General features: G+C 37.4%; 1 protein-coding gene across 3 annotated transcripts in view; it reads right to left on the bottom strand.

The window, feature by feature from the left end:
- Window positions 1-2,110: 2,110 nt before the first annotated feature.
- Window positions 2,111-19,201, bottom strand: part of LAMA4 (laminin subunit alpha 4) — a 104,101-nt gene continuing 87,010 nt past the window's right edge. For all 3 annotated transcript variants that reach the window (XM_064649733.1, XM_064649734.1, XM_064649735.1), the window contains 12 exons: window positions 18,712-18,849; window positions 17,097-17,230; window positions 15,647-15,811; window positions 14,802-14,955; window positions 13,915-14,105; window positions 12,186-12,375; window positions 11,159-11,314; window positions 10,003-10,162; window positions 8,922-9,052; window positions 6,450-6,543; window positions 6,250-6,369; window positions 2,111-4,755 (listed from right to left, as the gene is read on the bottom strand). In XM_064649733.1, the coding sequence (XP_064505803.1) occupies window positions 4,610-4,755; window positions 6,250-6,369; window positions 6,450-6,543; window positions 8,922-9,052; window positions 10,003-10,162; window positions 11,159-11,314; window positions 12,186-12,375; window positions 13,915-14,105; window positions 14,802-14,955; window positions 15,647-15,811; window positions 17,097-17,230; window positions 18,712-18,849 (1,779 nt within the window). In that variant the 3' untranslated portion in view covers window positions 2,111-4,609. The remainder of the gene's footprint in view (window positions 4,756-6,249; window positions 6,370-6,449; window positions 6,544-8,921; window positions 9,053-10,002; window positions 10,163-11,158; window positions 11,315-12,185; window positions 12,376-13,914; window positions 14,106-14,801; window positions 14,956-15,646; window positions 15,812-17,096; window positions 17,231-18,711; window positions 18,850-19,201) is intronic.

Raw genomic sequence — 19,201 nt, 5'->3', positions numbered from 1 at the left:
CTGAACTGTTCTAGCTATTCAATGTCAAACTGTTTCTATACTTCTTGCCTACTATCATGTCCTTAAAGTCTCCCTTCACATGCCTTTTTGGTCTTACTTAGGCTAAAAGCAGTACAACATCGCTTATAAGCATTCTGAAGTTTAATTTAAAGTCTGCGGAATCTCTTAATAATAATGTATCTGGCTTGCTTTCTTCTTGTGTAATTAGCTACAGTTTCTACTTGTTCTTTCAGTTAGTTGTAGGTTTTGTGTTCTATGTCCCATCAAGATTCAGCTTAATGGGATTCATTTCACTCTGTTGAATATGAGATTGCAGAAAGACACTGTGCTTTGACTTCCAGTATGCTATTAAGAGGTCAGTGCTGGCAAATGTTAAGTGATTATTCTCACTGAGCTTGGAAACACTAAATCAGAGATGCAATTGAGATTCATATTCATATGGGAATATTTTTTAGCTTCCAGGAAGCTGATGCTTAATAGCCAGGTTGGCTTGATGAATATGCCCAGAGGTTTAATGAAACAGTCAGCTCAACTATACAAAAGAAATCATCACACACTGACTTTCTGTTTTGTTGTAGATGAAGCCCTACTTCATCTACCATGTTATAAATGCACGAATCTATACAGGTCCCATCAGAGACTTTTTGTCTATGTTAATCATTTAATCAACAGACTTATGTTAACGTGTGTTTCTTACCCAAATTTCTCAGTAACTTTGTGTTGAAGGTGTTATATGGGAATGGTGTTCCACAGCCTTGGAACACAGATTGAATAATTGTATGAATAACCTACTATTTTATTGAGAGGAAATGAGTTGCCATGGACCACAATGAATCTGCAAATAACCCTTAAATACCAACTGTAACAACAGCCAATAATGCATAACAAGTTAAATATGTGTGCTATGCTTTCAGCATCTTTTTAATAACAGTCATTTGACTATTTAGGCCACATGCTGCTGTAGGGAGAATACACTGGAATTCGAACTAATGCTATCCCTTGATTTATATCAGGTCTTAGTTCACATATGAAGGTTTGTAGTTTTGTTTTTCTGTTTATGGGGGGTTGTTTTTTTTTTTTCTGGTTATTTTTTTTTTAACTTAAAATGTCTGGCTTTTGGGGAATTACTGTAAGGCTTGTAACATTCCATCTTTAATTTTCCTGTCTAGGCTGTTGTCCATACTCTTGATCCTTGAAGAGAGGGGGGATCTCAGATATAAGAGATGGAGGGGCCAGAGATCCTATTTAAATACTTTATTTTGAAGCAGTTTGAAGAGTATTTCATTTTGAAATTGGATTCTTTCTTATATATACATGCAAAGGCCCAGTTTCAAAATATTCCATGATATAATAACAGTGCCCTGATTTAGATAAAGGCTGCAACAACACTTATTAAAATGTTGAAGGTGGCAGAGAAAAGTTATCATTTCTTAAGGTCAGTGCTCTTTTTTTTGGTAAGTTTTCTGCAGAATTGAGATAGTTATACTCATATTGAAAATGCAAATGGATAATCTGACAATGTAGCTCAGAATGTGAAGGTTTTTCCCAAATCTTTGGAGATTAAGGGTTTTGTACTTTGAAGCTAAAATTTTTAAGATAGATACAGAAGACAAATTGAATTCTGGGAAGATTTCTCCTTAGGCAGTCACCTTCTCTTAAACACCAGCAGCTTTGAAATGAATGTGGAGGTGTATGTAATATAATGCATCACATACAGACTTTCTTTGGTGCATATGAAATGGTAATTTCAAGGTCTATGTGGATGTTGGGGGCAGGGAAATTTGTATTATTTTCTGCTCTCTCCTGAGTCTGCAAGTATCCTCTGGTTTATAGTATTTTTCTTTGGAAACCCTTTTCTGCACAGGGAAAACCTACATCTCTGAGGCCTAGAAAGAAAAATTGAGGAAGATATCCTCCATGAATACTGCTATGTTTGATTAGCTGATGATATAGTAAAGAGAAGTAAATTGAATGGTAGCAGTTTATGAATTTTAATGTGGTTTTTATTAACATATACTGTTTTAGTGTATTTTTAGTTTTCCATATATAAAGTATGCAAAGGACTGATTAATCAGGTTCACAGAACAAAACCAAATCACATTGCAGCAAATATGGCTAAGAGAAATATTGTTTATTGGATGTGGATATGAGAAAATATGCTTTGGTTTGAAGTAGGTATAAGACAGAAAAGCATTCAGAGTATGTGAGTACCATTTAACATACAATGCTCCACTTAATACCAACATTCACTAAACTGTGATGCTCTTAGGGGGCACAGGCATATGCTATTCCTGGCTATCTCTGCTTAGCAGCTGCAGGCAACCTCAAAAGGAATTTCCGTAATCCTTGTAACAAACCTATCAGAGCAGGGAATCTGCTGTTCTTTTCTCTCCAGCAATAGGGTCATGGAGAGTAGGGCCTGAGGAAGCTTAGCTCAGGTTGTGGTGTCCTGAGCTTGATTGAGCCAATCTAACAACTCATTAGCACTGGAAGGAGGGAGACTTCCTTTTTTTTACCCCTGCTCCCAGCTACACTGCGATGACATCATGCATGGCCTCTGCTACCCACTGGGAATCCAGCACACTGATCTGAGGACTTTCCCCCTCAACACAAATTCCCAAAACAAAAGCCCTAAATATTTTCTGTTCTGAATCTGCCAGAAGCAGAAAAGAGTTGAGTGGGCACAGTGGTTTTGGTATCTGAGACAAAGATGGCATTTGAAGGCAACTGAATTCAGGAGAGACCCATGCTGGATTCAGAGAGGCTGCAAAGGTATACTCTTAACTGCTTGCTTATAAACAGTGGGCTATGGAGTGATGAAAGGAGGAGTCTATATACCACTGCCAGAAGTACGGGGCCTCCATAAGGAGTTGGAAAGGAAATCAGTCCTAAAGCACATTGCCTGAGAGTTCCAGGGAAGGGAAGTGGAGACATGTTCAGGAGAAGGCAGGTGGAACAGGCATGGGGACTGAAAGAAAGAGCAGAGCTGACAAGGCTGATGAAAGGAGAGGCAGTGGCTGCTGGAGCCATGCTGTCTTCTCTCATCCACCTACCACCCAACACTAGACTCTAAAGACAAATGGAGAGTCAGTGATGGGGTCCCAGCTGCTGGAGAGTTCCTGTGCCAGTGTATCCAGAGCTTGCAGTTCTTTATCCAAAGTAAGCCAAGCCCACTGCAATCTGTCAAAACCCTTTCCCCACCAGGGGTAAAGTAGTAGGGAAGCTGCTTACACATGTGTCTTATTCTGGTGGTTCCTCCAGCCATAGATTCAAGATCTTTGGATTCCAGTTGTCACTTGTGTGTTTTCCAGATGAATTCCCAATCAATTTTCAGTCTCTAGGCTGTTGTCCTTTATTTTCGCCTTTCATACTTTCTGCTTTGCAGCTGATCATCTTTTGAGTTGGTTCCAACAATAATTTTCCCAACATTCGTAAAACTTTCTGTCAACAGTACTTTATTCTTAGAGAAAAGAAACCTAAATGGCTTTAATGCCTTTATGTGATCACTGAAGAGACAAAGTTTTGCAAGTGACTTGTGTTCAAGCCTACTGTGAGTTAAACCCTAAAACTTCCATCTACCTTCTATGGTTATAACATAGCTCAGATTTGCAGCCCTTTGCCTTCTGTTTACATCTTCCTGTTTCACTCCCAGTTCCTCTGCAGCATCATATCTTCCAGAGGAACATGTTCTTTGAGTATTACTGCTATAAACTAAAGTCCTGCAGCAGTCTTACAAGGAAGTGATGAATTTGTAATAAGAGAGTCAACTGAAATTGGACCATGATTCTACTTTCTACGCTTCATGTTTACTTGTGTTACATCACTGCAAATGAAATCACGAGACTGTGAATTTAGTGCTATGTTTCTATGTAAGTGCATTTAAAAATTCGGAGAAAAAACTTGGAATTTGGAATTTTGCCTCTCCCTTTCTATGTAAGGCAAGTATTATTCTAAAACTGCCCAGTTTATGTAAATGATCAAATATGTAAAGCATCTGTGTTAAAAGATATACATCCTGTCTTTACTCTGTGCTAGAACATATCCATGAAGTCTAGAAGTGGAATAAAAATTTTAATTTTTCATTGTTTGTAAGCTTACATAATTAGTATACTCTCTGCCCCCCATTTTATTTGAGGAATGTAAAATTAAAAATATACAGTAAAATCTTTTAACAGTTATTTGTGATGTAAATCTATTATCTGGCTTTATTCTTTAAAGAGCATTAGCAGATGCTTTCCTGTGAAACAAAGGGTGACTAAAGTATGGAGTGAAATGATGTAGAGATCTATCTTGAAATTAACATATTTAATATAATTTTAATTTCTTTTATAATCCCACATTTTCATGTAACAGACTGGCCACACATACACTATAAGAAATGGTAAAGCTCACTCTTGTGGTATAGTAAGAGAAGTGCAGAAGCAACAGCCCTTTATTCTTCAGTGATTTTTCTTTGCATGTAAATATTAGACGTGACCCTTAAGCATGCTGCTTTCTGTAGATGTAGTTGTGATATTTTCATTCTTCTTCTCTTGCTGAACATGGTTACTTTTGTTCTATTTTTCTTTCTGTGGTCTAAGGAACTTTACAGGATCAATGCAGTGCGCTATCAGGCTGCTGGACAGGTATTAATGCTTACAGCACCACTAACCAAAGCTGCTTTACTAAAACTCACTGGCTTTTCATCAATCATGAAGTTACGAATGCAGCCAATGAAGGAATTGCGTGTAGTCAGGCTCGTTGTTAGCAGAGACTCTGAAAGAAGCATATAAAAAAATTAAATAAATAAAAATTTAGAGCTCGCGATGACCAAAATCATCAGTTCGGTGGCAGAATCTTTTAAATTTGCAACTAACTGCAGCTCTGCTGAATCTTCAGTGAGTCTTTTAAAACACCTGGCTTACTGCCAGTGTAGAGGTCATTAGAGTAAGTATGGTTAGTTATCTACAGTTATGTAAAGCCTTGATACCACATTGTCAGCAGAGAGAAAAATTGCATTTTTTGACAACTGCATTTTCTTTTAAGTAAGAATAGATGAATCCCCTTGTCTGTTTTTGTGATTATATATTACATTACTGTGTCTGATTTGTTAGTTTGCATCTAATTTGCTGTATTTGCATGGTCATCATCATCACATCATCATGGCTAGGCTTCGCAAACAAAGATTTGGGGATTTGCATGGTATTATTTAGTATTATATCTTGTTTGGTTTTGTGAAGTTCTATGTAAGATTTTTCTGTGCCAGGGTGATAATAGTGTTATAGAGCCAATGAATGGCATTACCTTAGTATTCTATAATTAATGTAGAAATAGAAGGCTACGTTATGAAGCAGAACAGCATTTGCAATTACCCCTTTATACTACCTCTCTGGGAAGAGTTCTGTCCTAATAAAATTCCAGTTTGGATTTAAAGATGAAGAGGCATCTGTGCATAGGTTTTATTATTCCTCTTAGGCTCATTTTACCTCCTGGCAGTGTGGAATGGGTGTGAACACCACACACTCCAGCCACTAATCCAAGATAAGCAATATAATGAATTTTGTAGTTAGAGCTGTTCATGATTGACATGCAAGGCACAGAGAAATAATGCTGCATGTTTTCAATGAGAAATGTACAGGAGTTGACTTAAAAATTGAATCACGTAGTGTTGATTACAGTTTGTATATGAACCCCAACAGAGTAGCTCTGTCTGTTGAATAAGGGAAGTAAATGTAGTAATCTTGGCCCACGCTACACAGATGGTCTGTGAGTCACAAATACACATGAGCAGACATCTGTGCAATAGAAACAACTAGTCAGAAAAAGAATCTCCTTGTTTTGTCTTGTTTTCAAAGATGCCATTGCTTGAAGATAAGGAAAGAAGCCTACCAGCAACTAAACCTTGAGACTCCAGTGACAGTGACAGCGAGTTTCCAATCCCATAAATAAATAAATTGTTTCTTAAAAGAACAGTAAACCCATAGTGGAAGGTAAAATAGAAAAAGAAGGATTTTTTTTGTATCTGGCTGACTTCTCTACTTAGTCCTTACTGACCCTCCAGCAGCTGTGAATGTTTTGATTTCAATGCAGCAGCACTCTCTTTTCTTTGAGAACTTGAGACAGAACATTTCTGATCTGCTCTTGTGCCTTTGAATTTTACCAAGTTGTTCACATGTTTTGTTATTTTTTGACACGAAAACTAAGTATGCTTTCTCTGGAAACAGTGTTGAAATCTGAGAACAACATACCACAAAGCTGTGAAAAACGTACCTGGTACACCTCCAATAAACACTGGCTCCCTGTGGTCAATTGCCTTTGGATTTAGTGGCCCTACCACATGGTTGACTTCAGAGTCTACATCCAGCTGCACCACATTAGCATCTCTAATAACTGAAAGGAGAAGGAACAGGGATCAATAAGAAGTAGCACGAGTTTTTTATGACAGAAGGGGATGATTGCATTTTACTGACCTGCAATTCGATGCCACCTGCCATCACAGAGACTCTGTTTCAGTGTTACTGAAGTTGAAAAATCCCTGATTCCATTATTCAATTTCACTGTAACCTGGGGAAAATAATGTAATTGTCACTGTAAACACCCTCCTTTGCTCTTTTTAACTTCAGTTATAATAATGATGTATTCCTCACTCAAAATATGTCAAGTATCCAAGAGAAAGGAAAACATGATTTCATTAAATTCTTCAAAATAAAGTACCTTTTTTAATCCACAATTTAGGTGGGGGTTTTTTTGTTTGTTTGTTTTGTTTTGTTTTGTGTGGTTTTGTTTTTAATTATTGTTCAGATACAATAGTTCTGAGACATTTCTAATTTAACTCAAGGAAGAGTTCAAAAAAAAGATTTAAAAATAACAGCTAATTTCACTCATTTTCTAGTACCTCTACTCTATAATTTCCTGTATGGTAAATTATTGTTTAGAAACATCAGATGATGTTTTGACATCTTTCTAGCCACTTAATAAGGAAAACAGTAATGAAAAACCCAAGTATAAACAAACAGAAAAGATGTGAGAAAGGAATAGGTAGTGAATTTCAGAATGACTTTTAAGTTACTTTTTCAAGTTTACCGATAAATCTCTGGCAGAGCTAGAAAGTGAACCTAATTCTGAATTTTGCACCTCTGCTTTAGATAATGGATTAGTATCTTTCTGCCTGGAAATGTTACAGCAGCAGCAGAGCAGTGTTGTGCCCCTATTGAGGGACATGAGATTCCCAGCGAGAACTCCAGACTGAGTTCAGCCACTCAGGCTTTTCAAACATCGAAGTTGCCCCTGATCATGCTGACATGGTATTGACTGAAAATAGCAGAATCATAGAATGATTTGAATTGAAAGGAACCTTAAAGGTCATCTAGTTCCAACCCCCCTGCCATGGGCAGGGACATCTTCCACTGGATCAGGTTGCTTGTAGCCCTATCCAACCTGTCCTTGAACACTTGCAGGGATGGGGCATCCACAATTTCACTGGGCAACCTGTTCCAGTGCCTCATCAACCTCACAGTAAAAAATTTCTTCCTCATATCTAATCTAAACCTGCTCTCTTTCAGTTTGAAGCCATTCCCACTTGCCCTGCCACTACAGGCCCTTGTAAATAGTCTCTCTCAAGGAAAGAACTTCTATTTAATTCTAGAGGGTCTCTGATATAGTTGTAACTAAGAAATTTTAAATATTTTTTTTTTGCAGAGGGGCACCAGCAAACACAATTGAAATGATCCTCATGTTCTCTTTTATCCACCCTTGAACAAAACATATCGATTAAAGCAAGCAAAGACTCATGAGGGAAAGTGACTCCTTAATAAATCACCCAGACAAGCTGTACTGATAGAGATGTGTACGTTTAAAAAATGAATTAAAATTGCTGATCTTATTTGTCCAGCAAAACTGTTTTCACAAAGCAAGTCTTTCATAATGCATTCAAAGGGAACAGATAGTTAATGCTAAAGAAATACAAATGGTTACTAAGAATGTACTGGACTGCTGCAGTGACAAGCAGGGACAAGCTGCTTTTTCACAGTGAATTTTGTTTATGAATTGCATATGCATTGTACAGGAGGTGAGGTTTGAAGCAGTAAGTGAGACAGCATCTTTTGTTAGACCAACTGATACAGCTGGGAAAACCAAACAAGTTTCTAGACATCCAGACCTCCAGTTAGAACTTTACATAAGAAGTACTAGACTGGACCAGTTGTATACAGATTCAGCCTTTAAGTGTGGCATGATACGCAGCAATGCAGTGTACTTTTACAGTTTCTTTGTTGGTTCACCAAGAGCTAGCTACATGGGTAAGGATAACCTTTATCTTACCTAGTTAGCTGTCAAAAGTTAGGTGCCTAACTGAAAGACCCATTGTTCTATTGATAACCAATATAGAAAAATAGGTTCTCTGAATAATAGCTCACTTAGTCACCTATATTAGACACCTGCTTTCACCATGTTCAGCTGTCCACTCAGTCACTCTGCTGTAGGTTCCTGCTCTTGTAAGAGAGGTGACAGCATGGTTCCTCAGGTGTTGCATTTCTCTCCCCATCACACACATATATGTTAAAGGAAGAAGAGACTGAGTGCAACTCAGACTTCTCTTTTAACAAACAAGAAATTAAAATTCATCAGCAGTTACCTTACTTGCGACATTTTTAATGTGTAGGTGAAAGAACAGCACCAAAGAGTCAGTGCTTTTGCTTCTTTTCAACTGCTCATGAAATATTTATAGTTTGTGCCAGTAAAGTGATCTGATCTTGTCTTAGGTGTTATCTTTTGTATTTTAAAATAAAAGTCTGGATTGCCTAATCTAAGCAGTTATCATATTTAGGAGAAAAATAAGAATCAATTAATGGCAAATTTGTAAGACAGAATTGCATGTAGCAAAGCCCAAATAGGTGGAAGAGAAATCAGTCAAAGCAGTGGAGGAAATATGACCTTCCTTATACCTGTCCATTTCTCATGTGCATATTCAAGTACTCTCCATTCACACTGTGACCATGCAGTAGAATTCCTGAGCTGCTTCGGGGACGTATTTCAAAAACAACTTCAAATTTCAGGCCTAAACTGAAGGATTCATCTGTGAGGTAAAAAGAATAACACTGTTTTTGTGCTGAGTTAGTGATGAAATTGGGCATTTATTCAAAGTCAAAACAGAAAATCAAACCCAGAGTAGAATTTATTTGTCCTTAAAACTATTGAAACTTTAGATAGCCTGTCAATGACCCATTTCAAGTTTTGTTTTGATTGTGTTTACTTGGAATACTAATGAAGGTTTATTTATTTTTTCTCATTATTTAAAAACTGTATTTTGTTTAAAAATTTCTCAGCAATGAAATGGACAACAGGAAGTAAATGATCTGTATTTTTTGGCAGTTTCTTACTGTGCAATTTGCTAGACATTCAGCAGTCATTATTGAGTGAGTGGGAATCCACTTGAGCTTTGATGATTCAGAAGGAGAAACTCCCTTTTTCAATCTGGTGGCAGGCCAGGGAGCAAATGAGAAATACTGTCTGATTCTCGGTGTTGCCAATGAATTGGGTTATGCAGTTTTCTTTCTTGTTCAGATCAGAGCCTATGTGACCAAATCACCCTTAATAAAACACTTCCTGAAACACAGCAGGACTAAATGACAAAAACATGTGTTCTTTCATGCTGTTCTGCATTAAACATGCAGAAAGCATTTCTGTAGGACTTTTTAATTACATGTTGTTTTATTAATTAAAAAACTTAAGGGGTGCCCATTTGCTGGTGTACTTGTCTTAGCAACATTGACTTCTACGTTAATTTTTACCATATTATAACCAGTTCCCTTGTGAAATTATTCTAATTATTTAAATACATACACACAGATGTGTTTATGTTAAGTTTCACAGTGACATTGGGACCTGTCAACATCAGCTGCTTACCACAATAATGATCTGTATCCTTACAGCTCACAGCCTCAAAAATTACTATATCCTTTAGTGAAATATGCCATTCTGAAGCACAATCTCATTATAGGATACATTTGTTTAGAAATGTATTACCAAGGACGACATATCCTCCTTCTGATGAAAAGTATGTTCCTGCTTCTGATGGGCCTTCAAAGCAAGGCGTTACACTAAATGTCTGCGAAGCTGAAGTAATTGATCTTCCATTGAGCTGTAAGTTGCTGAGACAGCCACTGAAACTGTAGACAGAATTAATCTGAGGGGTAAAAAAAGCATGATTAGTAGATAAACTGCTTGTGGAAGGAAATAAATTCTCCTGTCCTTATTTTTACTTGTTTATAAGCTAAGGCTGTAAGGCTGTGATTGTCTGGCTCATTTTAATTACGTGTTGTTTTATTAATTAAAAAACGTTAGGAGTGACCATTTACTGGTGTACTTGTCTTAGCCACATTATTCTACAATAATTTCCCTTGTCAGGCTCATAACACTGAAGATTACCTTGAAGTAAACTTTGTTATGTTCATTTTTGCTTTAACATTCCTAACAAGATAGGAAAAGCAGACTGAAAAAGCAGACCCCTATCTTGCCTTGATGCTGTGAGGTATGTATAACATCGCCCTGCTCTAGTTGTGTTTTGTTTCTCACAGTTCAGTAAGGACTCTTTGAGAAACAACACAACCTGGAATTACCTTGAAGGCAAGAGAGACATGAGAGGCTACAAAAAGCACTTTTCCTGCTTCTCTTCTCTGGAAACTGTTCTTAATTAAAATTCTAAAGATGACCTTGAATGAGACTTTGTTATGTTCATTTTTGCTTTAACAGTCCTTTCCATATACTTCAGTACCAAGCTGTAGAACAGAATCCTGACTTCTAGGTACTGTCTTAAAACAGAGATACTAAAAGAAAATTCAGATCTCTTTGAAACCCATCCTACATGTCAGACTTCAGGGTGAAATTGATCTTGTGTAACTTTACCTGTGTCATCTCAGCTTGGATGTTACTAAGATTTTTCTGTTCCTTGTGAACCACTGGCTTTTCAGTTGCTGCTGCTGCAAGTCTGTGGAAGCCTAGACGAGCTACCACCAGCCCAGTCATGTGGGAGCTTTGCTATAGACTTGAACTGAGGTGTTTGCTCCACAGTGTGCCGAGGATTCAGATCTTAATCTGCTTTTGGCTGAACCCATCCCTACAGTCAGCTTTTGTATTAGCTGTACATAGAGGTATGGGCTGATTTAACAGGTGTCTGCTTTACCTGGATATTTTTTACGGCTTTTCCGGGAGCTACACCTCCAATATAGAGTGGTGCAGTGACTTGCCAAGCATTAGTATTGCCGCCAAAAGGTTCTTCCAGTACTCGGAGACCATCAATTATCAAGTGACCAATATTTTTGCCTCTAGTAAATATCACCTAAGAAGGGAAGAAAAAAAGTGTGGAAGATTACTTTCCTTTGTTAAGGGGAGTCTCCCACTCCTGTGCAGTGGGAGAAGATAAGATGTTTGAGAAGAAAAGCTTGTGAGTGATACTCTACCAGCCCATTTTGTTAACTGCCAGTATTCTTTGCTGGGCAACCCTCTTTTTTCACATTCATGTGAAAGCTAGATAGTAAAACTGCTGACTTTCTTACGTTTTGATGTAGAAGGCAGAGATAATCAAGGTGTGACAAGGTCTACTGAGATCTAATCATCATATATCCGCATACATGATTTGTTGCTACCTATCACTGTTGGCATTTTCACAGTCTTTACTAGCTTTATGGTCTGGATTCATCCAACTGGCTTTAAACACTTAAATGCCCAAGTCAGTAGCTTAGTAACTGTAGACTTCCTCGGTAGTTAGTGTGAAGAGAGATACCTACAGAGGGAAATTCACCCTGACTCCTAAAATTGTTTTTTTATTTTCATAGACCACAGAGGGAGCCCAAGACAGCTGTGCTTGTAGGCATTTCAAAGACATTTGCTGAACAAAATTATCATAGTTATTTCTTTCCTAGCTCACTTAACTCTTAATTGCCTTACTGTTCTGCTTGTTTCTATCACTTCTATTCAGCTGTTAGTGTTGGGATTTGCTGGATTTTTATAACTGACTCACTTTCCTGCCCTTAATTAGTGACTTGATAAAATGCAATGTGGAAGATTTAAAAATATTGGTGGAAGTTTCTCAACATATAGGTGTGTTTATGAATACATGAATGCAAACTCCCTGAGCTGTCACATTAGCAGTGTCTTTACTGCAGCCTTGATAGGATGTGCCATCATAATGATTGATTTCTTTTACTTACATCGTGCCACAGACCATCATTGTATTTCTCTTGGCTCTTAATCCTTATCTTCTGATGACCAGCATTAAACATAAAAATGAGTCGGCCATGAGCAACGAAAAGGGCCATGAAGTTGGTCTCTTTTTGATCCGAAACGTAGAAAATCATTCCATGAGATGAGTGAGTTTTCAGACTGATAGAGAACTGAGCTCTGGCACAAAAAAACCCAATATTAAAAATAAAGTAGATATACTTGACTTAAAACAAACATCAAGCAGAGGAAGACTGAGATTTTCCTTTCATCCAGAACAATATATATCTCCTTTATGGAACTAGTGTTTCTGAGAAACATTCGGTGCTGGTTGTTGGAGTAGAAGTCAAAGTTGAAGAAGAAGCTGCCTTGCAAGGAACTTGTTTTAAAAAATTAAAATCTCTGGAGTGAATAAATTCAATGCAGACCACAAAAACCTGACACTATATACACTGCATTTCCATTCCTGTTGAACAGCAGTGTTGGGGGAATTTTTAACTGTGATGGCATAGAGGCTTGATAGTTCACAAATCTTTAATGCTATTCTAGACTTGGTGCTAAGCTTCCCCTTCCTTGAAGTTCCTTGTGAAGTCCATGGCAACATGGAAAGTTATACACTGTTGGTTTGACAATGTCAACAGTGAAAATTTCTTGAGTGATTGCTGTTATTACTTTGGGTCTAAAACATGTCGAAGTTGTATTGGTGTAGACAGTGCCAAAACTGACTCCTCCTTCTTCTCAGTTAACTAACCTAGCTTCCATTCTTCATATTATCTCAAGAGTCTCTACGTTGCCACTTGCATGTGTGTGTACATGCCATACACACTTAGGTCCGTGCCAATATCAGTTGATTTGAAACCACACAAGTCATGTGTTTTTTTTAAAATGCACATTACAAAGATGAAGATTTAATAATGGTTGGAAAATATGTGTTGTAGGGATGAAGATGGGATGAAGATATTAGAGTTTGGGGTTTCCTTCATATGGGCACCATCAGGACTGCCCTAAGTAAAACACTATTGAATTAAAATAAGCATAGTGTGTTTTTTTTATTTAAATTAGGAAATAGCACTCTTCTGAGTTAGTGGTCTGGTATGCTTCCAGGAAGTGCTGTGTTGTTGAATTTATAGTCTTTAATGGAAATTATTAAACCAAAATCCTCGTTGATCTTAACATACTGCATGACATAGTCTGTGGGAGTATGAAATGTCAACAGTATCTGGACTCATTATTACTTGAATTTCCATTGAATTGGACATAGCTTTATGTCCTACTGCACTGTGTAGATTCCTAACCATTAAACTGCTGACATGGTCCACTCAGCATGTAACTGCTTCATTTTTTGGTGAGCTTTCATGTTCTTTTCCACCTCTGCTCCACTGTCATTACTTCTTGGAAAAGACACTGATTGTGCATTGCTTATACAGAACTAACATCCTCAAAAGCTTCATATAAATAGGCAAGGAGACACATTTTGTTAATATACCATGCAGATGAAGACTCCACAAGAGGGATGTAACTGGAAACATTCTATATATTGCTCTTACTCAACTGAAGCACCTTTTAATATAACCTAACAACATCCTCGATGCAAAATTTGGCCTAAGATATAAAGGAAAAAGCCAGGGTAACAGCAGAAATGTGTCCCTTTTAAAAAAATTTGAAATACATCTTTCTTCTGCTCCATATATTTAATTTTCATTTCTAAAGTCACTTTACCTTTGACTGAAATCCTTTGGTATGTGATCAAATTCTTGCCGGCTGTTTGCTGTTCCTCCAAACTGATATGCATGTTCGGTTGCCTTGGGATTCATGGGCAAGTGGCACTGAGGGTCCCTTTGCATATTCACTTGATAGAGTTTTTTGAGGCCAGTTGAAGGCTGTGAAATCTTGTCTTTCTCTCTTTCCACCTTCACAGAAAAAGAACTATTAACCATAATTGACATAATAAAACAACAGTATCATTTATATCTAAGCTAGTATATTTATATCTAAGTAGTATATTGTTTCCTTACATAAATTTACCAGGACTGTTTCCAGGTAAAATTTTCCTTGAACAGATCTAATATAGATGCTGGTTTAGGACAGAAGAAGGGATAAACAAAATACATGTGTAGCTAACATAATTACAATTCAATTCTTTTGCAGTTTTCCTACTTAAATCTTTTCCTCTCTGCTTTTGATGGTATGAGCTGTACTATAGGCATAAGAGGACATGCTTGAACTAAAAATTCTGCATGCCGAAGGAAGCATTTGTTTCACATTTATAATAGTGTGTGCTAATTGTAGCCAGTAGAAAAAGCCACACAGAAGGAGCTGAGAACAGAAGCAGGTTTATTGCTTTTAGAGTATAGAAGAAATCAAGAAGGCTTTTTTCTGCAGTACTTTTTTTAAGAAGTTCTAGCAAGAGAGAATGATGCAAGTGTAGGCCAGATAGATTGGGTCAGGGCAATCATTTGCAGTGATGGGAATATGTAAAGGAGCAGGATACTTCCCTTTATGTATGTGAAATTGTCTTTATGCATTTTGGATCCATGATTTAGAGAATTTCCAATCATGGCATTTTGGAAAACTCTAGGGTGGTACTGGGGCAATTTGCAGCAAACCTTTTTATTACGGTTTCCTTTGGCTTTTGATGAGTTTTTTCCTTTCTTATGGAGAAGAGCTACTGGAGGAGATTCAACAGGGCATCCATACAAAGATATCTGAACTTTCTCGGAGTACTTTTGGAAATCTTCTACTTCAACCTCTTCATCCAACCTGTTTCAAAGAGGAGGTGACAAGAACACCTTTTTTTTTTTTTTCCCCAAGTGTTGGAATTGTCTTCACAAAAGTCACAGAATTGTACATTTGTAGTTTAAATGATGTTTGAATGGGTATTTTTCATTCTTGGATCATGGATAAAAATACAGATTGACCACTCAGTCTTTGGGTAATGTGGACAGCCTATACTACCTCTGACTGTTGTTATGCTAGCATAAACAAAGAGTATCAATCTGCAGCATCAAATTAACTTTAAAATCTTCTATATAAGAACATTTCATAAAGCAGTTAAGATCAACATATTCTGACCATTTTCACATGACCAAACTCCTAACTTCCCCAGCTCCTATGAGCTGCTTTAATATAATTTTGTTTCAAAGGCAGAGCTGAAAGCTGCATAACATAAATGTAAATTACAGCTATGCAAATTATACATTGCACCAGCAGCATTAGCAGGTACAGTACTGAAAGCTGATTTCATCAAGTTATTCCCACCTTAACAATATCTTAATCTAGCAGGTCTGTGCCAGCAGATTCCATGGCAAATAAGGTAAGAAACTTATTCACACATATTGTCTAGCCTCACAAAATGAGACAGGAATTTTTATTGTGACAATAATCACTTCTCTTGACCTACTATTCAAGCTCTTAGGCAATGACTGCTTGTGTTCGGGAGGAATTTGCGTACCTAGTGAAGTAAGCATTGCTTATGCAGCCAGTGAAGTTGGCTTGCTGCGTTCTGAGGGGAGAGCCACCAAAATAAAACTTCTTGATGCTGTCTGGGCTTTTCCCTGCTCTGTCCTTTGCTGGATTCTTCTTGCTTTGTTTCTTGTCATCAACAGTCAGCTCATACCTGCAAAGGCAAAGCATACATTTGGCAGGCTAGTTTTGGAAATGTCAGTGCCAGTGGTTAGACAACATATTACACGCACCCAAAATGCTCCTCTCAGTGTATACATCTCTGAATTGTAGTGCTCAAAGTCATGAGAAGACCTTCTTGCTTTCAGCTGTGCAACAAGTAACAGTTCAATAAACCATTGACAAAGTTGTGCACAGAGACTCATGGATTTAATATTATCCTGCGGTTAATTGTGAAGTCCAAAAATATACAGTTCACTCAGTGAAGAAGGATAAACTAAACAATTGCTGATAAATGGATGGAGCCACCATTTCTGTAAGATAAGATCTAAGCACACGCTAATCCTTCTTGTTTATGCCTCTATCCCTTTTTCCTTATCTTTCATCACAGAACATTGAATTTTGAGCTTATACAATGCTTTTTGCCTGATCTGATTTTGCTACACAAGCCAGGAAGGATTCTATTGTTTTAATAAGAAACTGAGTATAACTAAAGCATCAGACATAGATTTTGGTTGACAAGGTCAAAATTCAGCACACTCAGGGAAACACGACAATCCCCAAGGCTATTTCAAGGCACCTTTTCACACCATCAGCTTTTCAAAATATGATTCTTGGATGTCAGAAGTCATAGATACAAACCTCCACTTCCATTAGAAAAGAAAGAATGACCTTCTTGCATCTGCATAGACAAGATTCTTGAAGAAAGTTGTTTTGATTATTTGACCTTCTAAGAAAATTTTAAAAATAGAAAACAACAGTAAAACATACTAATAAACCAATGCTTTCAAGCTTTTTAAGAAGCACAGAGAGAGACTTATTCCCTAGTGCTGTATTTAGTCTTACATTTGTGGTTGTCAGTGCTAAAAATATTTTGAACATGTTCCACTCTATATATCCCAAATGAATGCTTTATGTGAAGATGCCTCAATTACTTCAGAGTCAATTGGGAATTGCTTTAACAAATTAGAAGCACCAATCCTGCTGAAAAATGAATCTCATGCTTGTCTTGAATTATATTAAACTGCTTTCTTACCTGATGACAAAAAAAGGACTAAGCTTTGAGAAAAACTATTTTTTCGGTTTTACTAAAAATTCCAATCATCTTGGAACTGGCCAAGCTGGCAAGTTTTCAGTCACCGAATTGGTCAGCTAAAAATATCACTTAAAAAAAGCACCACTTACATGTCACTTTGAAAGTGAGTATTAAATGATAGTGTGCTTTACAAGAAATATTTATTTTCTAAAGGTAGGGACTAAAAGATGCTGGACAGCTTTACCTTTCTGGGGTGATAGAAGTAATGATGAAGTGGGTTTTTCCATCATTGTAATTTCGGTCTGATGACTGAATTTTGGTTCCACTTGCATTTAAAACAACAGCACCTCTGTCCATAGAGATGGATAATACATCTGACTGAAATACAGACAAAAACATTTTCATAAGCAAGTATAACACTGAAAACTTATCAATTCTCTGCATTTTCCTGTTGTATTTATTTTCCTTCCTGCTGTTTTCCCCATTTTTGCTTAATTTGCAAAAAGTTACACTCTGAGAAGCAAAACAGGAGATGATATCATTATAATTTAAATTCTTTCTGGATTCTGGGAATTTTGCTGCTCATTATGTCTCATGTATCTGTTACATGAGCTCCTTCCATCTGGCACGAATGTATGATGTTTACATTTCTGGTAACCCAGTACTGTATTGAGCAGCTGTTACTGTGAGATTCCTGCTGTCATAGGAACAAGACATTTTTTTCTTTGCCTAATTCCTCCTGATCAGACCTTTTCAATCACTCAAAATTATCTCAGAGATAAGATCTGCTATCTGGGTCAGGCATATAGGATCATTGTACCACTAGCAGGAATACTCTCAGTTCCATTAGAGCAAGCACTGTCACTGTGCACTGGTAGGAACCATACTGTCTCATTCTCTCAAGTGCTAAATAGCTGAACTTCTGTTTATTAAGTAGGGCACTTGGCACCTCAAAGGATTAGAGCTTTTGAGTTAAAACCTGAAGTGGTGTGTGTAAGGCCTCATTTATGCAAACGATGTGGATAACTGACACGGTTACTGATTTCAATTTAAGGTAATACTCCAGGCTGCAAAATGTGAAGTGTTATCAGTGTCACACAGCCTTCCCTGCTGCACTGCTGATGATATTCTGCAAGGATAGCAGAACAGACATTTGGGGGTGGTTGCAAATGTTCTGTCATCTGAGCTCATGCTTGCTGCAGATGCCAGTCTGAGCCTGCAGGATCTTGGGATTGCTTTGTCTCACACAACATTTTGTGTCCGTATTTCTGCCTGTGTCACACTTCTGAGGGGGTATTTAGAGCAGCCTGGCTTCCCATAGCTGCAAGGAGCTCTTCTCAAGTGCAGCTTTCCCTGTCACACATGGAGGCCTGATTACCATCTGGGAATATAGGCAGCTTTCTGACTGATTTCTGTCGAGTCAGCAATGCTCAAAATACTATGCCACTAATTCAAACAAACTTTACTTCTAGGTGGTTGTCTCTGGAAGGCAAATGTCAGGTCCTTTGCCTTATTTTTGCCTTAGTATTATTTGTACATTGGCAGCACCTACAGGTCCAAATAGGGATTGCAGCGCTGCTGAGCACAGCAAGATACACTGCGCAAATTGAACAATGGTGATTCTAGGCATATGATCCACTTCTCTTTGCAACATCAAGATAATGTCTAAGAATTGCTAGTTTTCATCTGTAGATCAAATGCAAACTGTGAAAATGAAGTCACCAATGGATACTTCTATATTGCAGACTGCTTTCTCTATTATGAAAGCATGAAGTGAAAAATTGTATTATTCCCCTAGTATTCTCCTGGGAAAAATGCAAGTATAAAATAAAACTAACTGTAAAGAAATAGATACTCACTCCCTCAGAATAGTAAAACAACAGCCCGCTGGGCTGCAATGTCCGGAAATTAAACCCTCCTTCAAATTCAGTAAAAAGGGATGCTTTTTGGCTTGATGCAATGAAGCTCTCTCCATTGAAGTATGCATTGCGGGACATCTGTGTATTAAATAAAACAAAATTACAAATAAATATCAGAAAACATTTCAATAATAAAAAGGATGAGGTTATTTCTTCTTTTTTTTTTTTTTTTTTTTTTTTTAAGGTATGACCAGTTCAGTTCTAGAAAATCTTACATTTTGCCTCCGTGTCTTAACCTAATTTATATAGGCTTTCCATCACATGCAGGGAAAATCTGAAGAAAGTGTAGCAATTTATTCTCAGTCTCTTGGGATCTTGGCCTCGTCCTAAGTCTGCTGATGTTAGTGAGCATGAAGAGTGGAAGCAATGGGACTTATGCCCCTGTGCGAGCTGTGTGGCACTGAGTCACAATTCCAACACGTGATGTATT

Source organism: Pseudopipra pipra, chromosome 3 (genome assembly GCF_036250125.1).
Source record: "Pseudopipra pipra isolate bDixPip1 chromosome 3, bDixPip1.hap1, whole genome shotgun sequence".
In the NCBI taxonomy this organism is placed as follows: Eukaryota; Metazoa; Chordata; class Aves; order Passeriformes; family Pipridae; genus Pseudopipra; species Pseudopipra pipra.
Note: the sequence above shows the minus strand (reverse complement) of the source record. Positions and strands in the feature narration are given on the sequence as shown.